The 24,454-nt window shown below is 40.0% G+C and overlaps 1 protein-coding gene across 6 annotated transcripts in view; it reads right to left on the reverse strand.

Moving 5' to 3' along the window:
- FNDC3B (fibronectin type III domain containing 3B) overlaps positions 1–24,454 on the reverse strand; it is a 339,887-nt gene that overhangs the window by 144,381 nt on the left and 171,052 nt on the right. For all 6 annotated transcript variants that reach the window (XM_034662802.1, XM_034662824.1, XM_011227894.3 and 3 more), the window contains one exon: positions 14,434–14,510. In XM_034662802.1, coding sequence (XP_034518693.1) covers positions 14,434–14,510 — 77 coding nt within the window. The remainder of the gene's footprint in view (positions 1–14,433; positions 14,511–24,454) is intronic.

A 24,454-nucleotide genomic window follows, 5' to 3' on the forward strand; every position in this document is an offset into this window, starting at 1 on the left:
CAGCCATTCATCTTTATGTTAAGAAAGCAAAAACCTTTATGTTTATTAATGAGCCAATTAACAGAACAGTTTCAGAATTAACCACTATGTTAACAGTTCATTAAAAAAACAATATTAACTCCTTAAAATTAAGATTCTGCATCATACTCCCTACTAGAGCTCAAGATGTGGCTTTTATGTACTCTTTAATAAATGTAACTTCTTCTGGGTTTTGGCAAGCTAATCACATTAACCTCATTTACGAAGGCACAGCTGTCAATTGAAGGTAGAGGTGAAATGATGCTTAAGCTATGACGTCAGAAATTCTAATGTACATGCTAGCATCTTCTGTATCATCTAAAATGCAGCACGTGAAAAGGACATTTGGTAGTGCACTTCGTTCAATTTTTGCATATGTACAGATTTCTTACTATCTATAAGTCTTTATTCTATAGTCTTCTTTCTCCCCGACTCTGCCACTGGCTGGTAAGAAGAAAATAAGGCATGTTCCAGATGTTCCTCTTTCACAGAACCTTCAAGTCAATCCTGTGCTAGACACTGGAAGGTCCACAGAAGCCAAGTATTTGTTTTCTTGAAATTTGCAACTTTCATTATTTTCATTATTGTAAAACTTCCAATGGTGAACCAGCCACACAGACTCAGCCAATGTAGTGAAACAAGAACAGGGCCCTCGCTAAATATGAAGAGTTCTGGGCTTGTAAACCGGAGCAATTATAGCAAGAAGAAATTATTTTAATTTCATCACAAAAACAAAGCACTTAAAAAAATGAGGTGAACAAAAAGCACTAACAAAGATAAGAATTTGAGAGGGGAAAAAAACCCAAAAATATAGGAGATACATAACTAATACATTAGCTTTTTGCCGCTGTATTTTGTAAGAATTAAGTATTACCGTTAATTTGAAAAAATCATAAATCGGATGCATAAATTACCCTTCACAAAAAAAAGTAGGTTTCCAGTCAGAACACCAAATAGCTTTTTGACACCACAAATTGCCTACATATATGAAAATTGTTTGACAGCCCCATTTTTTTTTTTAAAGATTTTATTTATTTATTCGACAGAGATAGAGACAGCCAGCGAGAGAGGGAACACAAGCAGGGGGAGAGGGAGAGGAAGAAGCAGGCTCATAGCGGAGGAGCCTGATGTGGGGCTCGATCCCAGAACGCTGGGATCACGCCCTGAGCCGAAGGCAGACGCTTAACCACTGTGCCACCCAGGCGCCCCGACAGCCCCATTTTTAATTATTCTGCGGTATTTGTGTAAGACATCTATTCACATGTGCATGAGTAATGGGACTCGTGCAGAAAACTGCTCCCTTGCCAGTCAAGGCCTACCTCATCATTAAAAACATTTTTAAGAAATGAAATATTAATTCTGAAATAATCAGAAACAAAATAAATATGCTGAATATTTTGTTCACTGTTCTTCCATAACACAGACTGCAATATAGTTAATGATAAAATTCAGTTTTGATCTATGTCTGAGGAAATTGTGCCTACGCTCCTCCTAAGATTAAGACAGTCCAAGGAGCAATAAAAATGCACAAAATAATAAACAACTCAGGAAATCATGGTAATACTGCTCTTTGTTTAAAAATGTGGTTCACAGGGGTGCCCGGCTGGGCAGGTCAGTTAAGCATCTGCCTTCGGGTCAGGTCATGATCTCAGGGTCCAGGGATGGAGCCCCATGTCGGGCTCTGCTTCTCCCTCTCCCTCTGTCCCTCTGTGCTCTCTCTCTCTCAAATAAAGAAATAAATCTTTAAAAATATATAAATACTCACTGAGAAACTTGTACGTGTCTAGTATTCTTCCTAAGCGGTGATCTAGACACAAGGATGAGAGGCTGGAGAACAAGGTGTTCCCAAGAGGGAGAATCTCTGTCCTAGTGCACCAGTGTTTTTGTAAGTATGACCAAGAGAACCATTAAAACAAAATAACGTCGCTGGTTGGGGGGGGGTGGGGAGAGCAAAAGGGAGTGGTCAGGGGAGCAGCCTGGAGAGGGAGAAGAGAAAGAAACTCACAGCCAGTGCTGGGTCTGCCAGGTGGGGGACATGGCTTATCTCGTTTAACTTCCTTAGTGCCTACACAGATGTTAGCATCCCTGTTGCACATGAGGAAACTGAGGCCCAGCATGATTAAAATGTACAACTAGTTCAGCTGCAGAACCTGATCTGGTCTGTACTCCAAAGTTTTCATTATGTGGAGAATTATACGGAAGTTAGGTATGCTGAGAAATAAATATGTAAATAATGAACCACAGGAAACAGAATAGTTGGGTTATCAAGAGATGTGAAAGGATTCAAGACAAACCAGTATTTACTGACTACTCATTGCGCTGCTTTAATACCCTCTATCTGAAATAAAGCAACACACATTAAGGTCCTGGAACAGTCACAGGCACCTTAAAGAAAAATCTTACCTAGCCATTACTGCTATTAAGATCACACCTCATTAACTCCTCCCAACAATCCTGTGAGGCACAGCCAGTTATCCCCATTTTAGAGATAAAGAGGAATGAAGCTTGGGAAAGTTCAGTGAACTGGCCCAAGGTCAGAGAGCGATGGGGGAAGAGAGGGAACAATTTTGAGTCCCAAGATTTAAAACAGATCTCTTAACAACACTTATATTTTGAGTGTCTTTTCTCGTAGCTAACAGAGAAGGAAGGTAGTTCCCCTTACTGAAATAAAATGCTCCACAGGAAACTTTTTTTAAAGGTTTATTTATGTATTTGAGAGTGAGAGAGAGCGAAGAGAGCATCTCCAGCAGACTCCCTGCTGAGCACGGAGCCTGACACGAGGCTCGATCTCACGACCCTGAGATCATGACCTGAGCTGGAATCAAGAGTCAGACGCTTAACCAACGGAGCCACCCGGGCGCCCCTCCACAGGAAATTTTAATTAACTCCTCTGTTCCTCCAACTCTCTCCCTTCTACTTCTGGGTTGCAAGTAACAACAATCAAAAGAAGAGCTTAAATGGTAGGTAACAAAAGAGAAGTTTTATAAAAGGCTGCTGCAGACAGCCGAGAATGATCCAGGGAGCGGGTGGAGCAGAATGCGCACGGACACGCAAGAACCCACACACATTCAGGCAGTGTGTGAGGCCAGGCAGCCAGCTTGCTGCAGCGGCAAGAACACCAAGCTGACTGCACACAGGAAACTGGGACCAAATGAGTTCGTCAAAGTCAGGTTCCAGCTCAATTCCTAACTGCTGCCAACATACTTGAAACGGGCTCCCAGGCTGTTCCTGGAAGGGAAGAAGTCTCCACTAAAACTAAGCACGGGAGCAGTGAACAAGGAGAAGAAAAGGCCAGGCAGTACAAAACCCCCGCGTGGAATGAGCAGGCCAACAGTCCAGGCTTCTCCCAGCCAGCCTGGTGCCCCCTGCCCCCGCAGCACCTCCGTCCTGCAGCAGAGGTCACAGATCTGTCTCCTGCCCGCACTCCAAGTCCCCCAAGGGCACCTGGACACACAGGAGGCTTTTGATAAATGCTGGCTAAGTAAACAAATAAATGAAAGAGCAAGAAGGGATGGAGAGAGGGAAGATTACTCTGATTTGATGTCCACCAAGACTTATTTACAAATTCATTATCAAATTTTCTCCCTTAATTCAGGTAAGTACATCCTATTCTAAAATCTCATTTAATCTAAACCCAATTAATTCCAGACTTGTCATTCTTGACTCTCTTACTTTACATAAATGTGATTTTACCAAAAGAAAGGCAGGGACAAATGTACATTTCCAATGTAAGTTCTACTTCAATCCCAAATGCAGCTGAGAAATTTTACTCATACAAAAGCGTTAGCTCCCACATTTCCTTCTTGCACTAACTCTTCACTCTGCATTTTCTAATATAGTGAACAGCATAAAAGAGAAAAAGCAGGTCTGTTCTCCATGGAAGGCAGAGGTTTGAAACCTAAAGACCATCCTTCCCCTAGCCCATCCCCTTCTTGCTATCCTGGAGGAAACTCCCACAACCACCCCCAAGTGCCATTAGAAGAAAGTGAAAACTGGCAATAAACAAATATTCAAAGAGCAATCCAAAAGTTACAGGAGCAGGCAGTCATTCTATTTAATAGAAGTTAGGTACTGGACTTAAAAAGAGTGGCAGAACTGAATGTACTTCCCAAATCTCCTGACTGACTTCTTCCTGTCTTTACAAATTTAATGATTACAACTGTGGTTGAAAGCACCAAACACTACTTCCCATTTTCACTCCTCTTCCTATCCATAATGGATAACACTGATGAAATATTATTTGCTCTAACATTCCATCATCATTAGTGTTTTAGACAGTAAACCCCACAGGCTGAGGACCAGCTCCTTTCGCCATACAGCGTGGCTAGTTTTGTAGCCAAAATGAAAAATAAATCATTGATGATGTTTCTGGGTTTCTTCTAAAAACCCTTTCAATGATATCATACGATTATTCTGCAGAATAGCTACATATTGATAATAAATATCCTTCCCTGAATCAAGAAATGAAAGTTCCAATTACTTTTCTCAAACAGTTCTTGCCAATGGTTAAACAACTCATTTCATTTACTTTATCGATAACTAAACGTAAGGTTTTAAGTAATAAGGTGATACAAGAATAAACAAAAATTCCCCAAATATTTTTACCTACACACTCATTACATCTAGAAACCTTCAGTTTCCTACTGGTCCTTAATTTTTAACCCACATGCCAGCTCCAGGCAATGGCTAGTACAGACTAAGCAGAAAACTGTTAGATCCAGATACAAATCTGAGGTGTACAGGGGATCACAGTTATTTATTTTTTTAAGTTTATTTTTTTTTAATTTTTTAAGGATTTTTTAATTCAAATTTAATTAACATATAATGTATTATTAGTTTCAGAGGCAGAGTTCAGTGATTCATCAGTCTTATATAACACCCAGTGCTCATGACATCACGTGCCCTCTTTAACGCCCATCACCCAGTTACCCCATCCCCCCACCTCCCTCCCCTCCAGCAACCCTCCATTTGTTTCCTATGATGAAGGGTCTCTTATGGTTTATCTCCCTGACTTCATCTTATTTTTTCCCTCTCTGGGGGTCACAATTACGTGGTGTTTGTCTTCAGTACTTCTGGATGACTCTCACACACAGGCTTGCTCCAGAGGTGACCAGTATGAGGAGATAGCCTCATAAACAGTAATAGCCCCGCTGCTGGCTTTATATATGCCAACACTTATACACACAGAAACATGTCAAGCCACTCACACTTCTTTCAATCTTGAACCTGGAAAAAACACAACGAAGGCACTATATAAATAAAATCAATATTTAGTGCTTTACTAAACACAACTAGCTCTTTCTGGATAACTACCCAGTGATTTATAACTAAGACCACTGAGAGCTAGAGAGGAGGATGGAAACAGGCACATGGTCTATAGTACCTCTTTAACCCATCAACTTGGTAAAGCGTGTAAATGCTGTAGTTGAGGGGACACCGGCAGTGATCTAAGACCTTCCAAATTAAACAGGATGCCCAGCCAGATTTGAGAAACATCTTAGGCTCAGATGCCAAAACCTGAGGATCCTACAGGGAGACACGGTCCCTGCTTCGAAAGAGCTAAGGTCTCAAGACACTGCAGACAGCCAGAGGCCTCGTCCAAGCACAAATCAGCACTGCGCTGAGGCTGAAGGCAAAATGGCAAATGGCTTCATTTGGTGTAACAATGAAAGGTGACAGTAACAACGCCTGTGATTTGTGTATCATTTAATAGCTTATAAAGCATTTGGCACAAAACTTAACTTGCATAATATTCAGCAAACCTCTAACTTCTAACATAGGCAACATCACGGTCCTCGGTCCTCGATTCAAGGTGAAGTACCTTTAGGAGCAATTAAGTAACTTAACCTAAGGCCAGGTGAGCGCTTGTCAAGATTCACACCCAAGTACTCTGGAAATGCTGTGCCTTTTCTAGCCTAGTTTCTTGTACACCACCAACCTAAATAGTAAAAAGGACCACATTTGAGATCAAAACCCAAATCGAATCCTCCCCAATGTGCACATAAACACACTGGACAGCGAGAATAGTTACAGCCACAGAGTTTCAATCAGTAACATGCACCGACTGAGTATTTCAGACTAAATGGAAATGCTGGTTTAAGGAACAGAATATTTGTCAGAAGACAAATAGGTGAGTAGAGGTCTGATGGTGTAATTCGTGCCAAACTGAGCTGCCTTTAATACATTACTAAAGACATCACCGTGGGAGTCTGCGGGTAGTTAGTGTGCTGGCCTGGTGGTCTCCGTGGACCTGCGCTCAAGAGACAGCCAATCACATCTCTTCTCTCGAACATCTCAGGCACACTCATGCCCACGGAAACATAGACTATTCTAGACTGTATCTATGAATTTTATGTATTACATTCACAGATGCCTCACCAGTCTGCCAATGGGCTCCATGGCACAGGATTAAGAATCCGTGCTGACGATACCCAGGTCATATTTATCACAGAGCAAAATAAGTGTATTATAATTCTAAGTCCAACTTCATCAACCAGATGGATTTCAAAGAGTGTGCAGGAATATAAAATCCACCTAACCTTGGTAAAGTTTTGTACACGACAAGTTGAGCGAAGGTATTTTTCCAAAAAAAGCTGTTACATACGACAAACGTGGGTTACTAATTTATAAAGACAAATTGTGCAATAAAGTTAAATATAGTATTATGTGTATAATTTAAAACTTACTGATTTAGAAATCATTTCTACATGCGACTCTCAATATTTTTTTTATTATTTTATTTTCTTTTTAAAGATTTTATTTATATATTTATTTGACTGAGAGGGAGACAGCGAGAGAGGGAACACAAGCAGGGGGAGTGGGAGAGGGACGAGCAGGCTCCCTGCAGAGCAGGGAGTCCGATGCAGGGCTGGATCCCAGCACCCTGACCTGAGCCAAAGGCAGATGCTTAATGACTGAGCCACCCAGGCGCCCCTCAATATTATTTTTTAAAAGATTTCTTTATTTATTTGAGAGAGAGAAGGGGGGAAGGGGGAGAGGGGAGAGAATCTTAAGCAGACTCTGCACTGAGCCCAGAGTCTGACAAAGGGCTCAGTCTCAGGATCCTGAGATCATGACCTGAGCTGAAATCAAGAGTCAGACACTTAGCCAACTAAGCCACCCAGGCGCCCTTGTCTCAATATTATTGTGAAAATCAACTATCATTTTCCTATTGAAGTAAAAGACAGCATTCCAGTCAAAAGAACACTAAACACTAAGAGAGTGTGCCACACTGTTTTGGTATTGCTCGTGGAAACAAACTTAATATTCTCCCTTAGTCTCCTTTTTAAGGAACAATATGAACAGTAAAGGTGAATCACCTAATTGAGATCCGGAAAAAACCTCAGATCCTCCAACATTTTCCTTTCCCCTCCTCTCTCTATAAGGTAAAAACAACACCAGCCAGCCAGCCAAAATGCGATAAATGCCTGGTATGTGCTGGGCACCTTCAAAGGAACTGGAGACCCAGTGATGCAGGACACAGAGGATCGCTGGACTTGTGAAGCTTACACACTAAAGGGAAGGAAGACCCACAATCAAGTAAACAAACAAGTGGAACACCCAAATAATTTAAAAACATTCCTAATATGTAAGTGATGAATCACTAAATTCCACTCCTAAAATCAGTATTACACTACATGCTAACTAACTAGAATTTAAATAAAAATTTGAAAAAAATTCCTAAAATCACACAAGGGGTTGGACAAAGCCCACCGGGCTCATGTTTCCTTCTGTTAATCCTGCGTTCTATTATGCCACAATGTCAGGATATGAAAACGAAAGAAATTCAAGAGAAAAGGCAGAACAGGGAGACAAAGAAAAAGCTCAGAAAGAAGAAACTCACACAGTGCTCTGAGGGAGGGTACGTCCCTGATACATTTCTTTAATTTTGCGCTGCCAACCCTGTCCGTAATTCATTCCTCAGACAAAATAAGCCATAAAACGAAAAAGAAAGTTGCTGTGAATCTGTTAATAATGGAATTAAAACAGAATGAACATGTAAGTCCTCTGCTCTTTTCCACAGAAGCTCCCAACTGCCGTGCACATACTCTGCCCATTGTGGAAATTTTCCTAACTTCCTATAAAAAAATCTATTCTTCCCAAGGACTTGAAGTCTTGAAAGAGATACCAATTCTCTTACCACTGGCTACCAAAGGGGTCTGATTCTCAGACTGTCAGGGCTCAGGGCAATCCCCGAGCTCCTTTCTGCTCATCATTTTCACAGTATTGAAGGTGGAACCCAGCATTGGTTTAATCCCAGGTTGTAATTATCCAAAGGAAGTGGTTGGGGCTAATATTTATAGCTCTCAGCTGGCCTGGCTGAGCAAAACGGGGAAAAGCATTCCATGGTTTCCATCTAACAAACCCCATTATTTCTTCACAGGAGCTCTGATTTCTGGCCAACTCTTGAAACAATCCCCACTGGAAAATGACCAACCAAAATTTAAATGCATTTTTCAACACATTTCTTGCTTCTCCCCGGTCAAGGGAAATGAAATATATACAATTTCAACAGGTACCGACACATTAACGAATCCCCAAAACAATGAAATGAGGTAAAGTGCGTACTTGTGCTATAACAAAAAAACACTATCTGAAGTGTTTAAGTTACATCAATTAACCTGAGAAAAGAGTAGTTTCCCAAATGACAGAATATTAACTTGGATGTTTCACCTTTTTTATTCATATGCTTAAATCTTTTGGTCTACATAAAATTTCCCATAACAGCTGAAAAACATTTCATAAATTACTATGGAAGCATGGAAAATAAAACTCAAGACATCTGCTTAAGAAATTTTTACATAGAATTATTCATAAAGTTAATGATGAGGTTAAAAAAGCTGACGATGGCCAGTATACAGTGAAAGGAAAAATCTGCTTCATACTGTGAGATCTCAGTATGTATTAAGGAAGGCAAAGTCTGCCAAACTCTCATTGAAATTGTTCTAGCAGTCTCCTTCAGAACAGTATCTCCCACTGCCTGAATGCCCACTGTGGATGACACACCTCACCTAACACTTCTCTTAATCCTTACCCCTACCACATCAGGTAGGTACTCGAGTATGTGAAAAGAACTTGTCGAAGTTACGTGGAAAGTAGCCACGGTGAAATTTGGTGGAATTTGAAGGCAGGCCTCTTCCAAAACTGTCCATATTCTTCCCAGCTGTAGTACTCGCCCTTCCCCCGGACTTTCAACCCTAATCACATTCACAATTGTTTTTACAAAATGGAAATAATGCTGATGAAAGTGATAAGACTAAATACCCTCTTATCTAAGTCTACTTTCTTAGAGTTGGGGGGGGGAAGAGAAAAGAGCTGAGACTCTACTTTCTCTTAAGTTGAAAAGGTCAGGTTACTTTTTCCTCATACCTCTCCCAGCGTCTCACCAAAAAGTAAAGCACAAAATACACACACGCTGTAACATATAAAAACCTGCAGTATCAGAGACGACGGAGTCGAAAGGACAAGATTCCATGGCTCTCCTGCCCTACCCCAAGTCCACATTATCTTCAGGGCCATGGGTTCAGTCCTTCTCAACACCCTCCTCCAAAAAACACCAGATTGCGCAGAGCAGAGCTATCTTTACCGCTCGATGTTTAGCTTTCTGTAAGATGATCTGTTCACTGCTGGATTTGTATTTGATCAATCTCATCAATTTATCTTTAAAGCACTTTCAGCTACTAAATTATGTCATGAATGCTATAATCAAGAATTTCTCCATTGACTCAGATGAGAGTTACTAATGGAACATCTTTAATCATTCACCTGCCTCCCTCTTCAGTTTTCTTCCAACCATGGACCATGCTCACTTATGTGAGCAGCTGGTATTTCAGCACTGGAAATGCACCAGCAGGCACAGCACACATCCACACTCGCACTGGCAGAAGGTAATGTAACATAAAGCAAATATACACAGCAAGGCAGGCTCTGAAGCGGACTCTGAAATCACATCACAGAGGGAAACAGGCCGTGAACTCAGAAGTGCCTAGGTTGCAGTCCTGGTTCTACTCAGGACCGCAGCTCCCTCATATGTGAAGTACAGAAGTAAAGAAAGCACTTGCACAGGGGACACCATACACAGTAGTTACGACTGCGATCGCCAAACACGTCAGAACAGGCTGGCCCGGGTTTGCCAGCTGTGCCATAATGAACCATTAGCAGGACTAGTCACATCTTCCCTCTCCCCCCTCTCTTTTATAAAAGCTTTACTGAGATACAATTTACACACCATAAAATCTATCTTTTTAAAGTATCTCATTCAGTGGTTTTTAGCGTATTCACAGAATTGAATAACCATCACCACTGTTTTAAGTTCCAGAACAGTTTCATCACCTTCAAAGAAGTACCATACCCATTAGCAGTCACTCCCTAAAACTCTCTCCCCTAGACCCTGGCAACAACTAATCTGTTTTCAGGGTCTGTGGATTTGCCCCTTCCTGACATTATAAATAAATGGGATGATACTGTGTCTGGCTTCCTTCACCCTTAGCATAGTATTTTCTAGGTTCATCCACATTTTAGCATTAATCAGTACTTCCTTCTTATGGCTGAATAATATTCCATTGTATGCATATATCACATCATGCTTATTCATTCATAAAGCCGATGGACCTTTGGGTGTTTCCATCTGGGAGCTATTATGAATAATCCTGTTATGAACACCTCAAAGTTTTTGTGTTAACATATCTTTTCCTTCCTCTTGAGTATACGCGTAGGAGTGGAACAGCTGAGTCATGTGGTAACTCTATTCAACTATTTGAGTAAATGCTTTATTTTCCAAAGCAGCTGTACCATTTTATATCGCCACATGCAGTATATAACAGTTCCAATTTTTCCACATCCTTGCCAACACTTGTTATTATCGATCTTTTTAACTACAGCCATCCTAGTATATATGCATGAAGTATATTTCATTGTGGTTTTGATTTGCATTTCTGCGATGGTTAACAACACTCAGCATCTTTTTCTGTGCTGACTGGCAATTCATACATCTTCTCTGTAGAAATGTCTACTCTGATCCTTCACCCATTTTTAAATTGGGCTGTCTTTTTATTCTTGAGTTGTAAGATTTCTTTATATATTCTAGCTACTAGTCCCTTCTGAAATATATGACTTGCATATATTTTCTCCTGTTCTTTCAATTCCCTTTTCACTTTGTTGATGGTGTCAAAAAGTTTTGATTGAAGCACATAAAATTTTAATTTGGATGACATTAAATTTATCTTTTTTTCTTTTTTCCTGCTCGTGCCTTTAGTGTCACATCTAGGAAGCAACTGCCTAATTTAAGGTTATGAAATTTTACTTCCAGTTATATAGTTTTAGCTCTTACACTTATGTCTATACCCCATTTTGAGTTAATTTTTGTCTCTTGGTAGGGAGTAGGGTCCAACTTCATTCTTCTACATTTGTATATCCAGTTGTCCCAGTACCATTCATTGAAGAGGCTGTTCTTTCCTCTTCTGCACTGTCTCGGCATTCCTCTCTCTTAAATCCACATTCAGTGAATTTCACTCCCGTTAGGTACACATCCCTCTGATCTTACTACTTTTCCAACTATCAGGTATTTTGTTACTCTACTTGAACCTTCAAATCTTTGAAGCAAATCTATGTTACATTCACTTTTTTCAGCTTGGCCAGTTGCTTACATTTAAAAACATTTATCAAGTACCTACTATTATGTACCAGACAGTATTCTAGATTCCCAGATATAATACCAACGAGGCACTAAGAGTTCTTGAGGACGGTTATAAAACTGTATTGTACTTCGTGCTGAAGATGGGGATGAAGGACCAAAGATGCTGAAAAAAACAGAACCATCATTTCCGTGTTGGGGGTTCTTGAAAGGGTTACACTGAGGAGGGCCATCTGAATGAGAAGAATGACTGAACTGTTAGACAAAGAACAGCTCCAGAGTATTCCAAGAAGAGGGATATAATGGGCACAAAAGTATGTAGTTGAGAAAAGGCCAGATATATCCAAGGGACCGAAGTTTAAGGTGGTAACAACACAGGCCAACAGGAAAAGGTGACCCTCAAAAGGAGAGCAAAGTTAACTATTAGAAATTTATCCACCACACTAGAGAACTTGAACTCTGCTTTGATGCAATGTACACCCAACTCTAGATCTGAATGAGGGAGTCACATTATTTGAGGAAAAGAACTGTGGGGATCCAATGCAGAACTGATACGCATAGAGACAGAATAGTGCTGGGCACTTCTCAAATATGTCCAGCTGGGAGGAGAATTTGTGTGTGGGGTGTGTGTGTGTGTCTTTCTTTCCAGAAGTACATAACAAAACGTACTTTGCTCCTTAGATCTCTTGGTGACAACAAGTCTCCTAAGACATTTTACACCTGGTTCCAGGTTCCACCCTCCTCATTTCTTTGAGGGATATGTGCCACGTGAGCTTTAAAAAGATGTTGTACAAGCATTCTACCAGTTTCTCAGTTTTCTTCCTTATTAATAATCGGTTTTACCCAGACACTTCCCTGTCGGATATCATTAAAGAGACAGTGCTACCACTGAAGGTCATTTAACTCTGGGCCCATCCTCCGATTCAGGAGCCCATCTACAGGAAGTCAAATATATGCCTTACAGACTGCCTTTTTTCTCTTTTCTCAATTCAGAATCCAAATTATTCCATTCCTACTCTTCTTCCAATACCCTCTAGCAATTTCTGCCATAGTTTTCAGCTGAAAAAGTGCTTCGTTTTACTTCCATCGTCAGGTTTACAAAAGTGAGTTTACAGCTCTGCTATTAATCCTTCTGCTTGGACTTTCTATAGAAGTTTTTATAGAATCAGGAATATACCACAGTATAAACTTCTCTATTTCTCCTAGGGCTCCCAATAAATGTTTTGCAATTAGTGTGATCACAGCAACACCACAAGCAAGGAAAAGCCCACTGCAGCTTCTCTTCACTAGAATGTCCCAACTTTTTAACTGCTATTTCTTAAATGGGCCTTTAGTATAAAAGGAGGTGTTAATTCTGCTATCACAATTGTGAGAACTGTACTCGGTTCAATGGAATGAAACACTTCCTCAAAATAAATGAGCAGGAGACATAATGGAATTCTACATTCCTTGTTCTTTTCTGTTAACTGACTGGTGACGTGAACATGATCCATCATCACGTGTCCTGGCTGGAAGGGCCTCCTCTGCACCCTTTCTCCTCCCTGTGGTTCTTATTTACAAAGACTTGTATAAAACAAGTCATTTATTTGCAACAGTGGGGAGACGGGCCAACATTTTGACTACTCAAAAAAAAAAAAAAAGATGTCAAATTGGCTCACATAAAAGTAGGGATGGAAAAAATGAAATTATAGTGGCTGCACTATGGCTCAGACAGTGAAGAAATGGCTAAGTTTTAACATCAGAGGAGGATAAATCTTTGAATCCTGCCTGCACTTTAGCAATTTTCCTATGCAGCTGCCAATTTTTCTCGCCCTAGAAAAATCATTAAAAACTGAAAATTATAGATTTTTAAAACCACTTCAAAAGCAGACAGAGGGACAGAGAAAGAAGAGAAAGGAAAAAAATCCAGAAGGATAATCCAAAAAATGTTAATGTAATGGTTATCTTCTGTGGGCAGTAAAACTATAAATATTTTTGTCTCTATTCTGTCTTTTCTGATTTTTTTTTTCTAAGGAGTATAGAATGTTCTTATAATCACAAAAAAAGAACAAAATGGGCAGAGAGAGAAAAACAGTCAGGCACTTGGAAAGGAAGATGTCCAGGGAGAGGGGCAGGGAGTTGCTCACCCTGCACCAAGCACAGGACGAAATGAAAGTAACGTACAGACATCCACATTCCAGGCACCCTGAACATTGTGCACCTTGTCTAGTTTATCCTGTAACATTTTAAAAAATCCCTCCAGTGTACCTCTGAAACTGCTTTTACTTTTTAAATTGTAACTGCTGTTTTCCTAAGAAAAAAGTCAAATTTCAGAGAAATTTAAGTACAAACAGCCAAGTTCTCACATCATACTCCGCCAATTCACCAAGCCCAGGTGGGGCCACGGTACAGAGAAATGGGACTCCAATAATAAAGGGCCATCCCCTATTTGCTTTATCAATGTCTCTTTTGGTATTTTTACCAATTAAGTCTACAAATTCTTTTATTTTTTCCCCCAGCAATCTGTGGTACAGATGGAAGGAAATCTCTACAGCACAATCAAGTGTGAACACACCTTGGCTGAGGACTGCCTGATAGTCCTACTGTGTTTCTTTCCCTCTGACTCTCTGGCAAGTCAAGAAGCAAGACTTGTGAAGGGCCATGTGGTGCTACCAAAATGACGACAACTCTCACATTCCCCTAACTCAATTAATCTTGGAATGAATTTTTGAAGCCTCAGCATATATTCTCTTGGAACAATGAGAGTGCCCATAGTGGGTGGAGAAGCCTGTCCTGTGGTTTACCTGTGAGATATAACCTGGAGGCACATGGATGGGAGGAATGGATCCATTGGGTGACATCATGGGAACTTCAGCAGGTCCTATGAGAGACAAGAGTAGGATATTAACCGTTGAAGAACTACACATTATTCAAAATAATTACCGGTATTTTAAAAATTAATATATTATCAAAAATGAAGAGAATTACTTTGACTATTTTGTCTTCAATAAGTGGTACATCATGCCTAAAAACTGAAATCATGGATGAAAAAGAAATCTCCAACTATATAAACCAAGGGTAAAACAAAACAAAACAACACAAAACTATGAGCATCTTTATAAATATTTAATAATTCCCAAAGCCTCAAATTCCATAAACCAAGGCTGCTCAGTTAAGAGTCATCTAACAAAGGAGGGCAATATGGTTGGGTTTTTTTGCCTTTAATAGAATGTATGATTAATAAATGCTTAAATAAATGTTTAAATATGTCCATCTCCTCCGGGTTAAAAAGCTCCTATATACTTTGGGTTTATAATTTTCATTTTCATTTCAATTATAATTTTCAATCGGTTACTATAACATACCAATTATTTGAAATAGAAGAAACCTTTAAAATACTCCAAATGAATTTCATTTGCCTCCTATGTTATAAGGGAAAAACAGATCATATTTTCAAACTAGGCATAATTAGGAAGATTCATATCAAAATCACCTGGATTATTTCAAAGTAAAGCTTTCAATTAACAAGGTGTTAGTTTCAAAATATTATAGTCAATAAATGTTAATCACATGTCTACAGCAAATGAAGAGTAGCAAAGCAGCACTTAGTTACTTCAGACATGGTTTGAGTATTTGATTACAAAGAAACTGATCATCATAGCATTAAAATCAACTTCTAACACCCTTCCAACGATCCTATGATTAAATGGCTTCCCTAGAAGTGCAAGAACCTCACGACGGTCACTGGGTTTCAGTTTGGTACCTGGCTCCCCTAGTTAGCAACCCACGGCCCCAAAGTCAATCCAAAGCTGTGTTTCTAGTCTGAGATGCGACTTCCTGGCTCCAAGTGCCTTGTGTTGTTTATTTGCTTTCTCCTAATGCATGTTGTGCTGCCGGTAATTAAAATTGTTCGGCTGTAACAAAAACCAAGAAAAACACACCACTTTCCTTGGCAAAAGAAGACAGACCCTCCACCCGGTGCTGCGTTTACATCGTCAGCACAAGGCACCTTTCACCCCACAGTACAACCCAGTGTTCTAACACTTGCAGGAGAGGACCAGTGCAGGGTGTGGAGAGACAAGGATACTGGGTGCCTATCAGCAGGTCTGCAAGTATAGAAAAACACAAACAAACAAACAAAACAACTAGGGGCAGGGCAGGAAAGATGCTAGGATTCACGTAAAACCCGATTATGACTAGAGTTCAAGCCAACTCCATGCACAACACACCAAAACAGCTACACCGTCTGATACTCTAACACATACAAAACCATAGCAGTGGCTCACAGGCTAACACACTGGTAATCAATCAAAACAAAAGACAACAACATGAGAGCGCGTGACTGCATGACCCCACTCCATTTTGAAGTAGGATTTAAATGGATACATCCACCAGCCACTGAAGGCACTTTCCAAATCATCTCCCAAATCCATCTTTCTCATCAGCTTCAGCAGTTTGGCCATCGCCATCAAGGTATTTAGGTATTTAGTAAATAGTTTTACTTGATTTGACTCACCTATAAAGAAAAAAAAGGCAGAGGCAAGTCTATCAGCCTTCGCCTGAGCACAGTCTGTGAAACCCGGGGGTCAATGCACTCGGCTCCATGAACAGGCGTCAAAACCATGGCCTCGGCCTGGGTTTCGGTCCCTAGCTCACTATTCACGCTGGTTGTGTGACCTCAGACAGCTCATTTAGACTTTCTGAGCCTCACTTCTCAACAGGTGCACATGAGAATAACAATTCTTACCTCGCCAAATCAGGTTTAAAGATTAAGTTTAATAATACACGCAAAAGTGCATAGAGCACTGCAAGGCACAATAATTGCCATCAAAATGTTAGCAATCTTCACAATTTTTTTTTGTTTTTTCGTAACTTTTTGCTTTTTCTTGTTTGTTACAATTACGTGGAGTACAATTTTTTTCAATAGTTTGTGTTCCCGTAATCCATAAAATCAACAAGTATACACTCTGGACAATATTGACTTAAGAGGCAAACCTTGCTCATGGGATAAATGCAGTACAGACTGTGAACAGAAATGCTACCGTCTCCATAAAGTATTGCTTTTTAATCACCGAAATATATACCAGGCAAACAGTCTCTTAACCCCAGGCATGACCCCTAAAACTGTTAAAGTCATTTGTATAAAATGCTTTAAAGCATGTAGGACAAGTAAGTGATTTACAGCCAGAAAATGTTTTCTTCCTGGCCTTGATTTCAAAAGTAGCCAAATGACTTTAACATGCTTGTTCCCCCTTCCTCTTGTCACTGTCATCAAACCCTTTCAAAGGGCATTGCGAAATAGATAGAGATGGCTCCCAAAACTCAACTGTGCCTTGGAGCCCTAAGTTCCTCTCCTTTCTGAAATCGACCACCGCACCCATAGGCATTTCGGAGTGGAAACGCTACCAAAATGAAATCCATTCACAATAGTGGTAGGAGAAGTTACTGTTTCTCTAAATACTTACCTCCCAATGAGTGAGTTTACTGCCTCTGCTCCACGTTTGTGTTGGGGAGGCTCCTGATCTTATTACAACCCTTCCCTCATGAAAACAAACTTCTCCTAAACTTCTAGGACTGCTAGACTCCTTTTGATTTTTTAATCAATACCCTTTAACCAACACACAAGACTTAAATGATAAGCCTCTTAGCATATGGTGAAAATGCTCTCCTCTTATTCAAACTAACACTGGATATATGAGGCAGGGAAGCCACATAATTTTCTCAAACAAGCCAACCTCCTCTCTGACTTTACTGGGAAATCACTGAACTATTCCACTTTTGAAAACAAAACAAAACAAAACAAAGCAAAACTTTAAATCTCTGAGGTATCTGAAACCCCCTTTAATTAAACACTCGTGTAACATATAGGTGGGTCTACACAGATATATGTATATATAGATTAAATCATCTGAAAACAAAAATAAACAAACATATACTTCCAAGCTAGTCAGATTTCTTTTTTTGAGAAAGTAATTAAGCAGCAAGCTCAGCTAGAGACCACATGAACTCTTCCATAGACAGATGAAAAACGTCACATGCACGATTTTTAGAATGGAAGTAGAATGTTCGCTAAGAGCCAAGTAACTCCATGAAAAAAACGTCTTGAGAAGAAATTTGATCAATTTCAAGTTTTAGTCTATGACTTCAAATGTCAAGAATTCCTTTTTTTCGCTGAACAAGATGTGAGACACAAAAAGAACTATGATTGTTTATAGTCATTAAAAAATTTAACTGCAACATGCAAGTACATGGTCTAACATCTTAAAAGTTCACTACCATTTGTAAGTGAATTGATTTTTCATTTGCTTATAGCAAACCTCGAACGAGAAAGGTTGGAGAGCAGTTTAGTTAATCAACAGTAATTCCTGCAAAGATGCTAGGACTTTACTCCCACATCAAAGAGCCTGAAGGAAAGCCCAGCCGTGTTGTATTTTTAGGACCACACATGTCCATGGAGAGCTTCTGAGCCCCTGCCAAGGCTGTGAGTGAGGACATTCTGCCTCACTCTGTGCTTCTTCCTGCTACCAGTGACCCCCAGAGCTCACACACGTACGTAATCCATGGTCTGATGTTAGAATATTCACCTATTCCAGGGGCAAGGCTAACTAGACTGACTTGAGGTGAATGCACAAAGGTGGGACAGAAATCTCAAAGTGGTGGAAAATTGGAATACAGGGTATAAATTACCATTTAAACTAGCTTTAGAAAAAGACCAGCTATAAATAAATAATGACACCACGATTTCGGACAATTTTAAATGGTATTTTAAAAAGCTGAGTATTCACCAATAGGTAAATAAGTAGTGAATAAATGGAATTTATTAGTACATTTGTCTACAAACGGGTACCTGGGTGTCCAAATGGCTATTTGCAACAACAGCCTTTAATAGCAATGGATCACATTCTTATCTCGATACTTAAATATTATCTTATTCAAAAAAGATGTAAAGGGGCTCAGATGACAACAGTGCAAGATAAAAGAAACTGAGAAAAATAAAGCAAAGGCAAAATAATGATGTGACAAAAACTCATTTCTAGCAAGTTTTCAGGTGATAGACTTGCTGCTGTCCAAAGCGCCACACTTTGATTACCTCTGACTTGGGGGGTTACAAGAGGATAAGCAACCCATCACTAACATCGTACTCAATGGGTAAAGAAATCTTTCCCCCTAACATCAGGAATGAGGCAAGAATGCTCACTTTCACCACCACTCTTCAACAGAACAATGGGGGGTGGGGGGAGAAGAAGAGGCATCCAAATTGTAAAGGAAGAAGTAAAACTGTATCTACTCACAGATGACATAATCCTGTATGTGGAAAATCCTACAGATTCCAATAAGAAAATTACTAGAGCTAATGAATGAATTCAGTAAATCTGTAGGGTACAACAGCAACACACGAGTCCATAGAGTTTTTATACATCAGCAATGAACAATCTGAAAAGGAAATTTAAAAAGACCGATTCCATTTACTACAGCATCCAAAAGAATACCTAGAAATAAATTTAACCAAGGGGTGGGTGTGTGAAAAACTTATACACTTAAGCTACATTACTGAAATAAATTAAAGACCTAAATAAATGGAACTACAGAACACCTAAATAAAGACATGGGATGAAGACTGAATAGTGTTAGGATGGCAATACTACTCAAAGTTATGGACAGAGGCAAGGTCATCTTCATCAAAATCCCAATGACCTTTTGGGCAGAAATGGAAAAGCTGATCCTCAAAGTCATATGGAATTCCAGATGCCCCAAACAGAAAAAAAGAATGAAGCTGGGCCTCTACCTGACATCACATACAAAAATTAAAATGAAAATCGATCAGAGACTTGAATATAAGACCTAAAACCATAAAACTCTTAGAAGAAAACAGGGTACATTTCATGATACTGAATGTGACAACGGATTCTGAGATAATATCAAAAGCACAAGCAAAAAGAAAGAATGAATTAGGAAGCAAGAAAGAAAGAAAAGAAAGAAAAAGAAACCTGGAATTCATCAAAATAAAATCCTTCTGTGTAGAAGACAGTCTTAAGAAAATGAACACACAAACTACAGAATGAGGAAAAATATTTACAAATCATGTATCTGATAAGAGACCTGTATCCCAAATACATAAAGAATTCTTTACAACAAAAAAAACAACAAACCACCCTTAAAAATGGGCAAAAGGCTTGAACAGACATTTCACCAAAAAGGATGTACAGTCAACAAGCATGACATGTCGAACGTCATTAGTCATTACGGAAACACAAATCAAGACCACAGTGGGATGCCACTTCACACCCACTCCAATGGCTATTCTCAGAAAAATGGAAAATAAGTGTCGGGGAGGATGTGGAGAAATGGAACTCTTATACGCTGCTGGTAGGAATGTTATATGGGACAGCCCCCGTGGAAAGCAGTTTGGTGCTTCCTCAAAAAGTTAAACATCAAATTACCATATGGCCCATCAATACAACTCCTAGGTATATAACCAGAACAGAAAACAGGGACTGAAATACATAAACACACATGTTCACAGCAGCACTACTGACAACAACCAAAAGATGGAAATAGCAAAAACGTCCATTCATTCAAGGACGAAAGGATAAATAAAATATGATATAATGCAATAAAATATTACTCAGCCATAAGAAGAAATCAAGTAGTGATACGTGCTACGTGGATGAACCTTGAAAACATGATGTTAAGTTTCCAGAATAAAGAAATCAACAGAGACAGAATTCAGATTTGTGGTTTTCAAGGGCTGCGGGGTGGGAAGGATCTGGAGAGAAATGCTTATGGGGTGCAGGGTTTCCTTTTGGGATGATGAAAATGTTTAAGAATAGAAGTAGTGATTGCACAACACTGAATTTACTAAATGCCAATGAATTAAAATAGTTAACTTGATGTTATGTGCATTTTTACTTTTTTTTTTTTAAGAGGATGAGCATATAACCAAAAGAATGCAGGGGTGCATGGGTGGCTCAGTCGGTTAAGAGTCTGCCTTCAGCTCAGGCTATGATCCCGGGATCCCAGGATAGAGTCACGGGGTTGCGCTCCCAGCTCGGCTCAGCAGGACTCTACTTATCCCTCTGCCCCTCCCCCTGCTCATGCCCCCCCCCACCTGCTCTCTCTCAAATAAATAAATAAATAAAATCTTTTAAAAAAAATGTAAGACAGGAAAACTGGAGTTCTAATAAACTACCAAAAAGCAACAGAGTAGAAATCTCCTGGAGCACATCTTCATTCCTGATGCATTTGTATTCGGGAGGATGCTATTTCGAGATGCTGTGCTCTGCAAAGACCAGAAGATACTTTCTCTATCCTCAAAGGACTGATAGTCTAATTACAGGGATACAGACATATAAACAAATAAACACAAGGATGCATTTCAGGCACTGTCTAAATTTAGCAAAATTTTAAAAAGATTGTCATCCCATGGACACGTTTGTAATTACAGAAATAAGCGTTTATAAGGCCCTTTGGATTTAGTAGAGTAGTTTAGTTGTTTCTAATTTTACTTTCCTTCGGGAGTAAGATTTGTTATTCCTGAAAATGTTGCTGCGAAGTCATTTTCCCTCAATGTGTAATTTTCATACAGAAGCCAGGTGGAGAGGGCACATTTCTGTGGCTCAGATAAGCTGGTCTCTCTGACCTGTAACTACTCCGTCCCAAAGGCATCCTGCCAGAGAGGAAATACGCTGGGAAGAGCAGAACCGAGCACTGCAAAGAACAAAAGCCAGGAAGCTGAAGAGGCCTGGGTTTGAATGAACCTCACCACCTTCCAGCACCACCTTGGACAAGTTTCTTAAAATCTCTCTGATTAGCACTTATCTGACCTAAAAAAAGAGATGACCAGAGGCTATTTTCAAGAGCTGTTCTTGAGGACGGCAAGATGTAATGTATATAAAAGTACCTAGCAGAGTGCCTGGACAAGTAATGGTATTTAAAAAACGTTAATGTGGGGCGCCTGGGTGGCTCAGTCGTTAAGCGTCTGCCTTGGGCTCAGGGCGTGATCCCGGCGTTCTGGGATCGAGCCCCGCATCAGGCTCCTCTGCTGTGAGCCTGCTTCTTCCTCTCCCACTCCCCCTGCTTGTGTTCCCTCTCTCTCTGTCAAATAAATAAATAAAAAATCTTTAAAAACAAAAACAAAAAACGTTAACGTTGTGCCACAAGAAGAAAAATACTCTGTGAACAAAAAGATTAATAATGTGCAATCATTTACCGCAGAGATAAAAGAATTACAGTCTCTCAAGTGAGCAAGGTAACTGTTTTGTTCTTGACATTTTTTCTTCTAAAACCATGTTCCCATCTTGTAGCTTGGAAACAGTATCCTCCATTTAAAAATGTAATGCATTCAAGATATACTAATTATGATTAAAAAAATAAGAACCAAATCTGAAAAACGGGAAGGAAGGATGCTTTCCCGTGGTTATCTACTTCCCCATCCTAATCCCAGCTCTCTACCTTTCTCCTCAATTACCCATAACCTTTGCCTAATTTCCAGGAAACCTTACAAAGTTGGGTGTGCCTAACTTCCAAATGTCCTGAGACGGCTCTAAATCAAAGCATCAGCCCGTGTTTTCTGGAAGTCATCCTCTACAGCTCTCTGACATTGGCTTTACTTCGAGAATTTCTCGTCTGGCTCAGCCACTGTCCTTAAAAGTAGCGAGGGACCAAAACAACAAATTGCCTAACGACCACACATTCCTGCCGAAACCTGCTTCAAGCAACCACTACACCAAGAACCAAAACCGACTCCCTGACAGAATTTATCAATAATGGGGTTGCTGCCTCTTATCACGTAACCCTTTCAACCACACAAGTAGGTGCTATGTTAGTTATCAAGCCTGTTTTGCCCATTTGAAATGCAAGTCTTTCCTTTCCAAATATTTCTCTTGGGACCTGTCTTGCTACTTAGCTGTTTTAAAGGCATCAGGAATTGGGAGGGTTTAATTCTCACCTGACACTAAACTTCCTGAATCCCAATTTACTTCAATTTCAATAAAATTGAGATAGCTACCCAATCTACCTTATCAAGTTGTTGGAAGGCCTAAGCGTTAATAAGACCCATCTAATTACTGTGTGGTCAGAGTGCTCCACTTACACTAGTTAATATTTTATTGACTTCGATTCAATAAACCCTTATCATACGAGATGCTATAAGGAATTAAAAGCCACAGAGAGGATTGTACAACAGCTATGTTAGCAACAAACTCCTATATAAATAAGCAGCAATTGCTGTATTCGAGGCCAAGAGCTCTAGAGCTGGACAATAAAAATTATCCACGGGGTACGTAAGGGAAGCATACTGAAAACTCCCAGTGATTGGCAATGAAGAGGGAAGAAAGTTGGTGAATCCATTCACAACAGGCATGGTGATCTGACAGCTTTAAAAAGAACCTGATTTAAATTCAAGGCTTCAGGAATACAAACTAAGAGTGTCGAAGAGATCAGGTACTATGAGAGGCCAGTAACACAGCCCTCAACTCCTGATTTTAGAACCCTTGATTGCTGCTTTGTTCAGCTCAACAAACCTTTGCTGAACCTGATCTAGTTGCCAGACCCTGTGCAGGATGCCAAGGACACAATGACATTGAAGAGAACAAGCATTTCTGTTCTTAATTACGGAGAGAATGGCATGCAGCATGAGTAATGCACAGGTGCACAGAGTGCGTGGGGGAGGGGCAACCCAGCTTTGTGTCCTGCTTTTGGCCCGAGGCTTCTGCGATGCTGTGTATCTCAGCATGGAGCCAGGCATATAGCCCAGACATCTCAAGCAGCAGGACTATTTGGTGAAACTGTAGTCTAGCAATAGAAATGATTCAAGAATTAGGTAGAAGGTCTACGAGGAATAGTTTAAGAAGTTGCACTTTGGAAACAAAACAAAACAAAAAACAAACAGCGCGTTCACACTAATGCTGAGGCTGGACCTCCGAAGGTCTTGGGGCCCAGCTTTCAAGTTGATCCTTATTGCCTTATCCAAATTCAGAATACAATTTACCAGTCTACAAGTGAAACATATTCACTATCATCCTATTAGCTAAACTATCTAAATGAATACTAACATTCACTCTGTCTTTGATTTTTAATGTCAGGTTTTAATGGCAGATAATCCATGGATTTGCTTATTTATATTTAAACCAGAACCTTATAAACTTCAAAGCTCTCAGAAATGATACAAATACAACACAATAATACTAAGAAAGGGCTCCTGATATTTTTTTCTTAAAGTCTCTGCAAATATTAGCAGCAAAGTTAAAATAAAGGGATCAAAAAGGGCATTAAGCACTTTATTTCAAAGCCTTCTTCCCCAGCATATTTCCTTTTATGCCCATCAAGGGCATCAGAGAGGCCCTCGCCCCTTCCCCACACAGAGTAAAGAAGACCGTTTTACCCAATAGCTGGTATTCTGGCTAAGAACAAACCCAAGAGGGAGTCGAAAGAGCTGAGCATAATTCCACTGGAGCCCCTCAGTCTTGTTGAGGGTACCAATTTATTAGAGCAGAGGATTTTACATTTCCTTCTAAAGGTCCTAAAACAAAACACAAACTGCTGTTTTTAAAGAAAAGCATTAAAGGCTATTAATTTTGTAGGGTAAAGAATCAGAAAGACTGTTCATTAAAAGCTGATGGCTAAAGAGCAACTAAGGGCCAGCAGGAATGGGGCAGAATGTATTCACTGTGGCCCTGAGTATTTTAAAGGGGCTGCCTACATTCTCTCACCAGCCTTCTCTGCAGGAGGGTTGTAAAGGGGAAGAAGGATGAATAAAACGTTCGCTCTTCTTCCCTAGACCGGCACTCCCACCCCATCTGGCTGGCCACAGGCCCTCTTCTCCCA

Source organism: Ailuropoda melanoleuca, chromosome 1, assembly GCF_002007445.2.
Source record: "Ailuropoda melanoleuca isolate Jingjing chromosome 1, ASM200744v2, whole genome shotgun sequence".
NCBI lineage: Eukaryota > Metazoa > Chordata > Mammalia > Carnivora > Ursidae > Ailuropoda > Ailuropoda melanoleuca.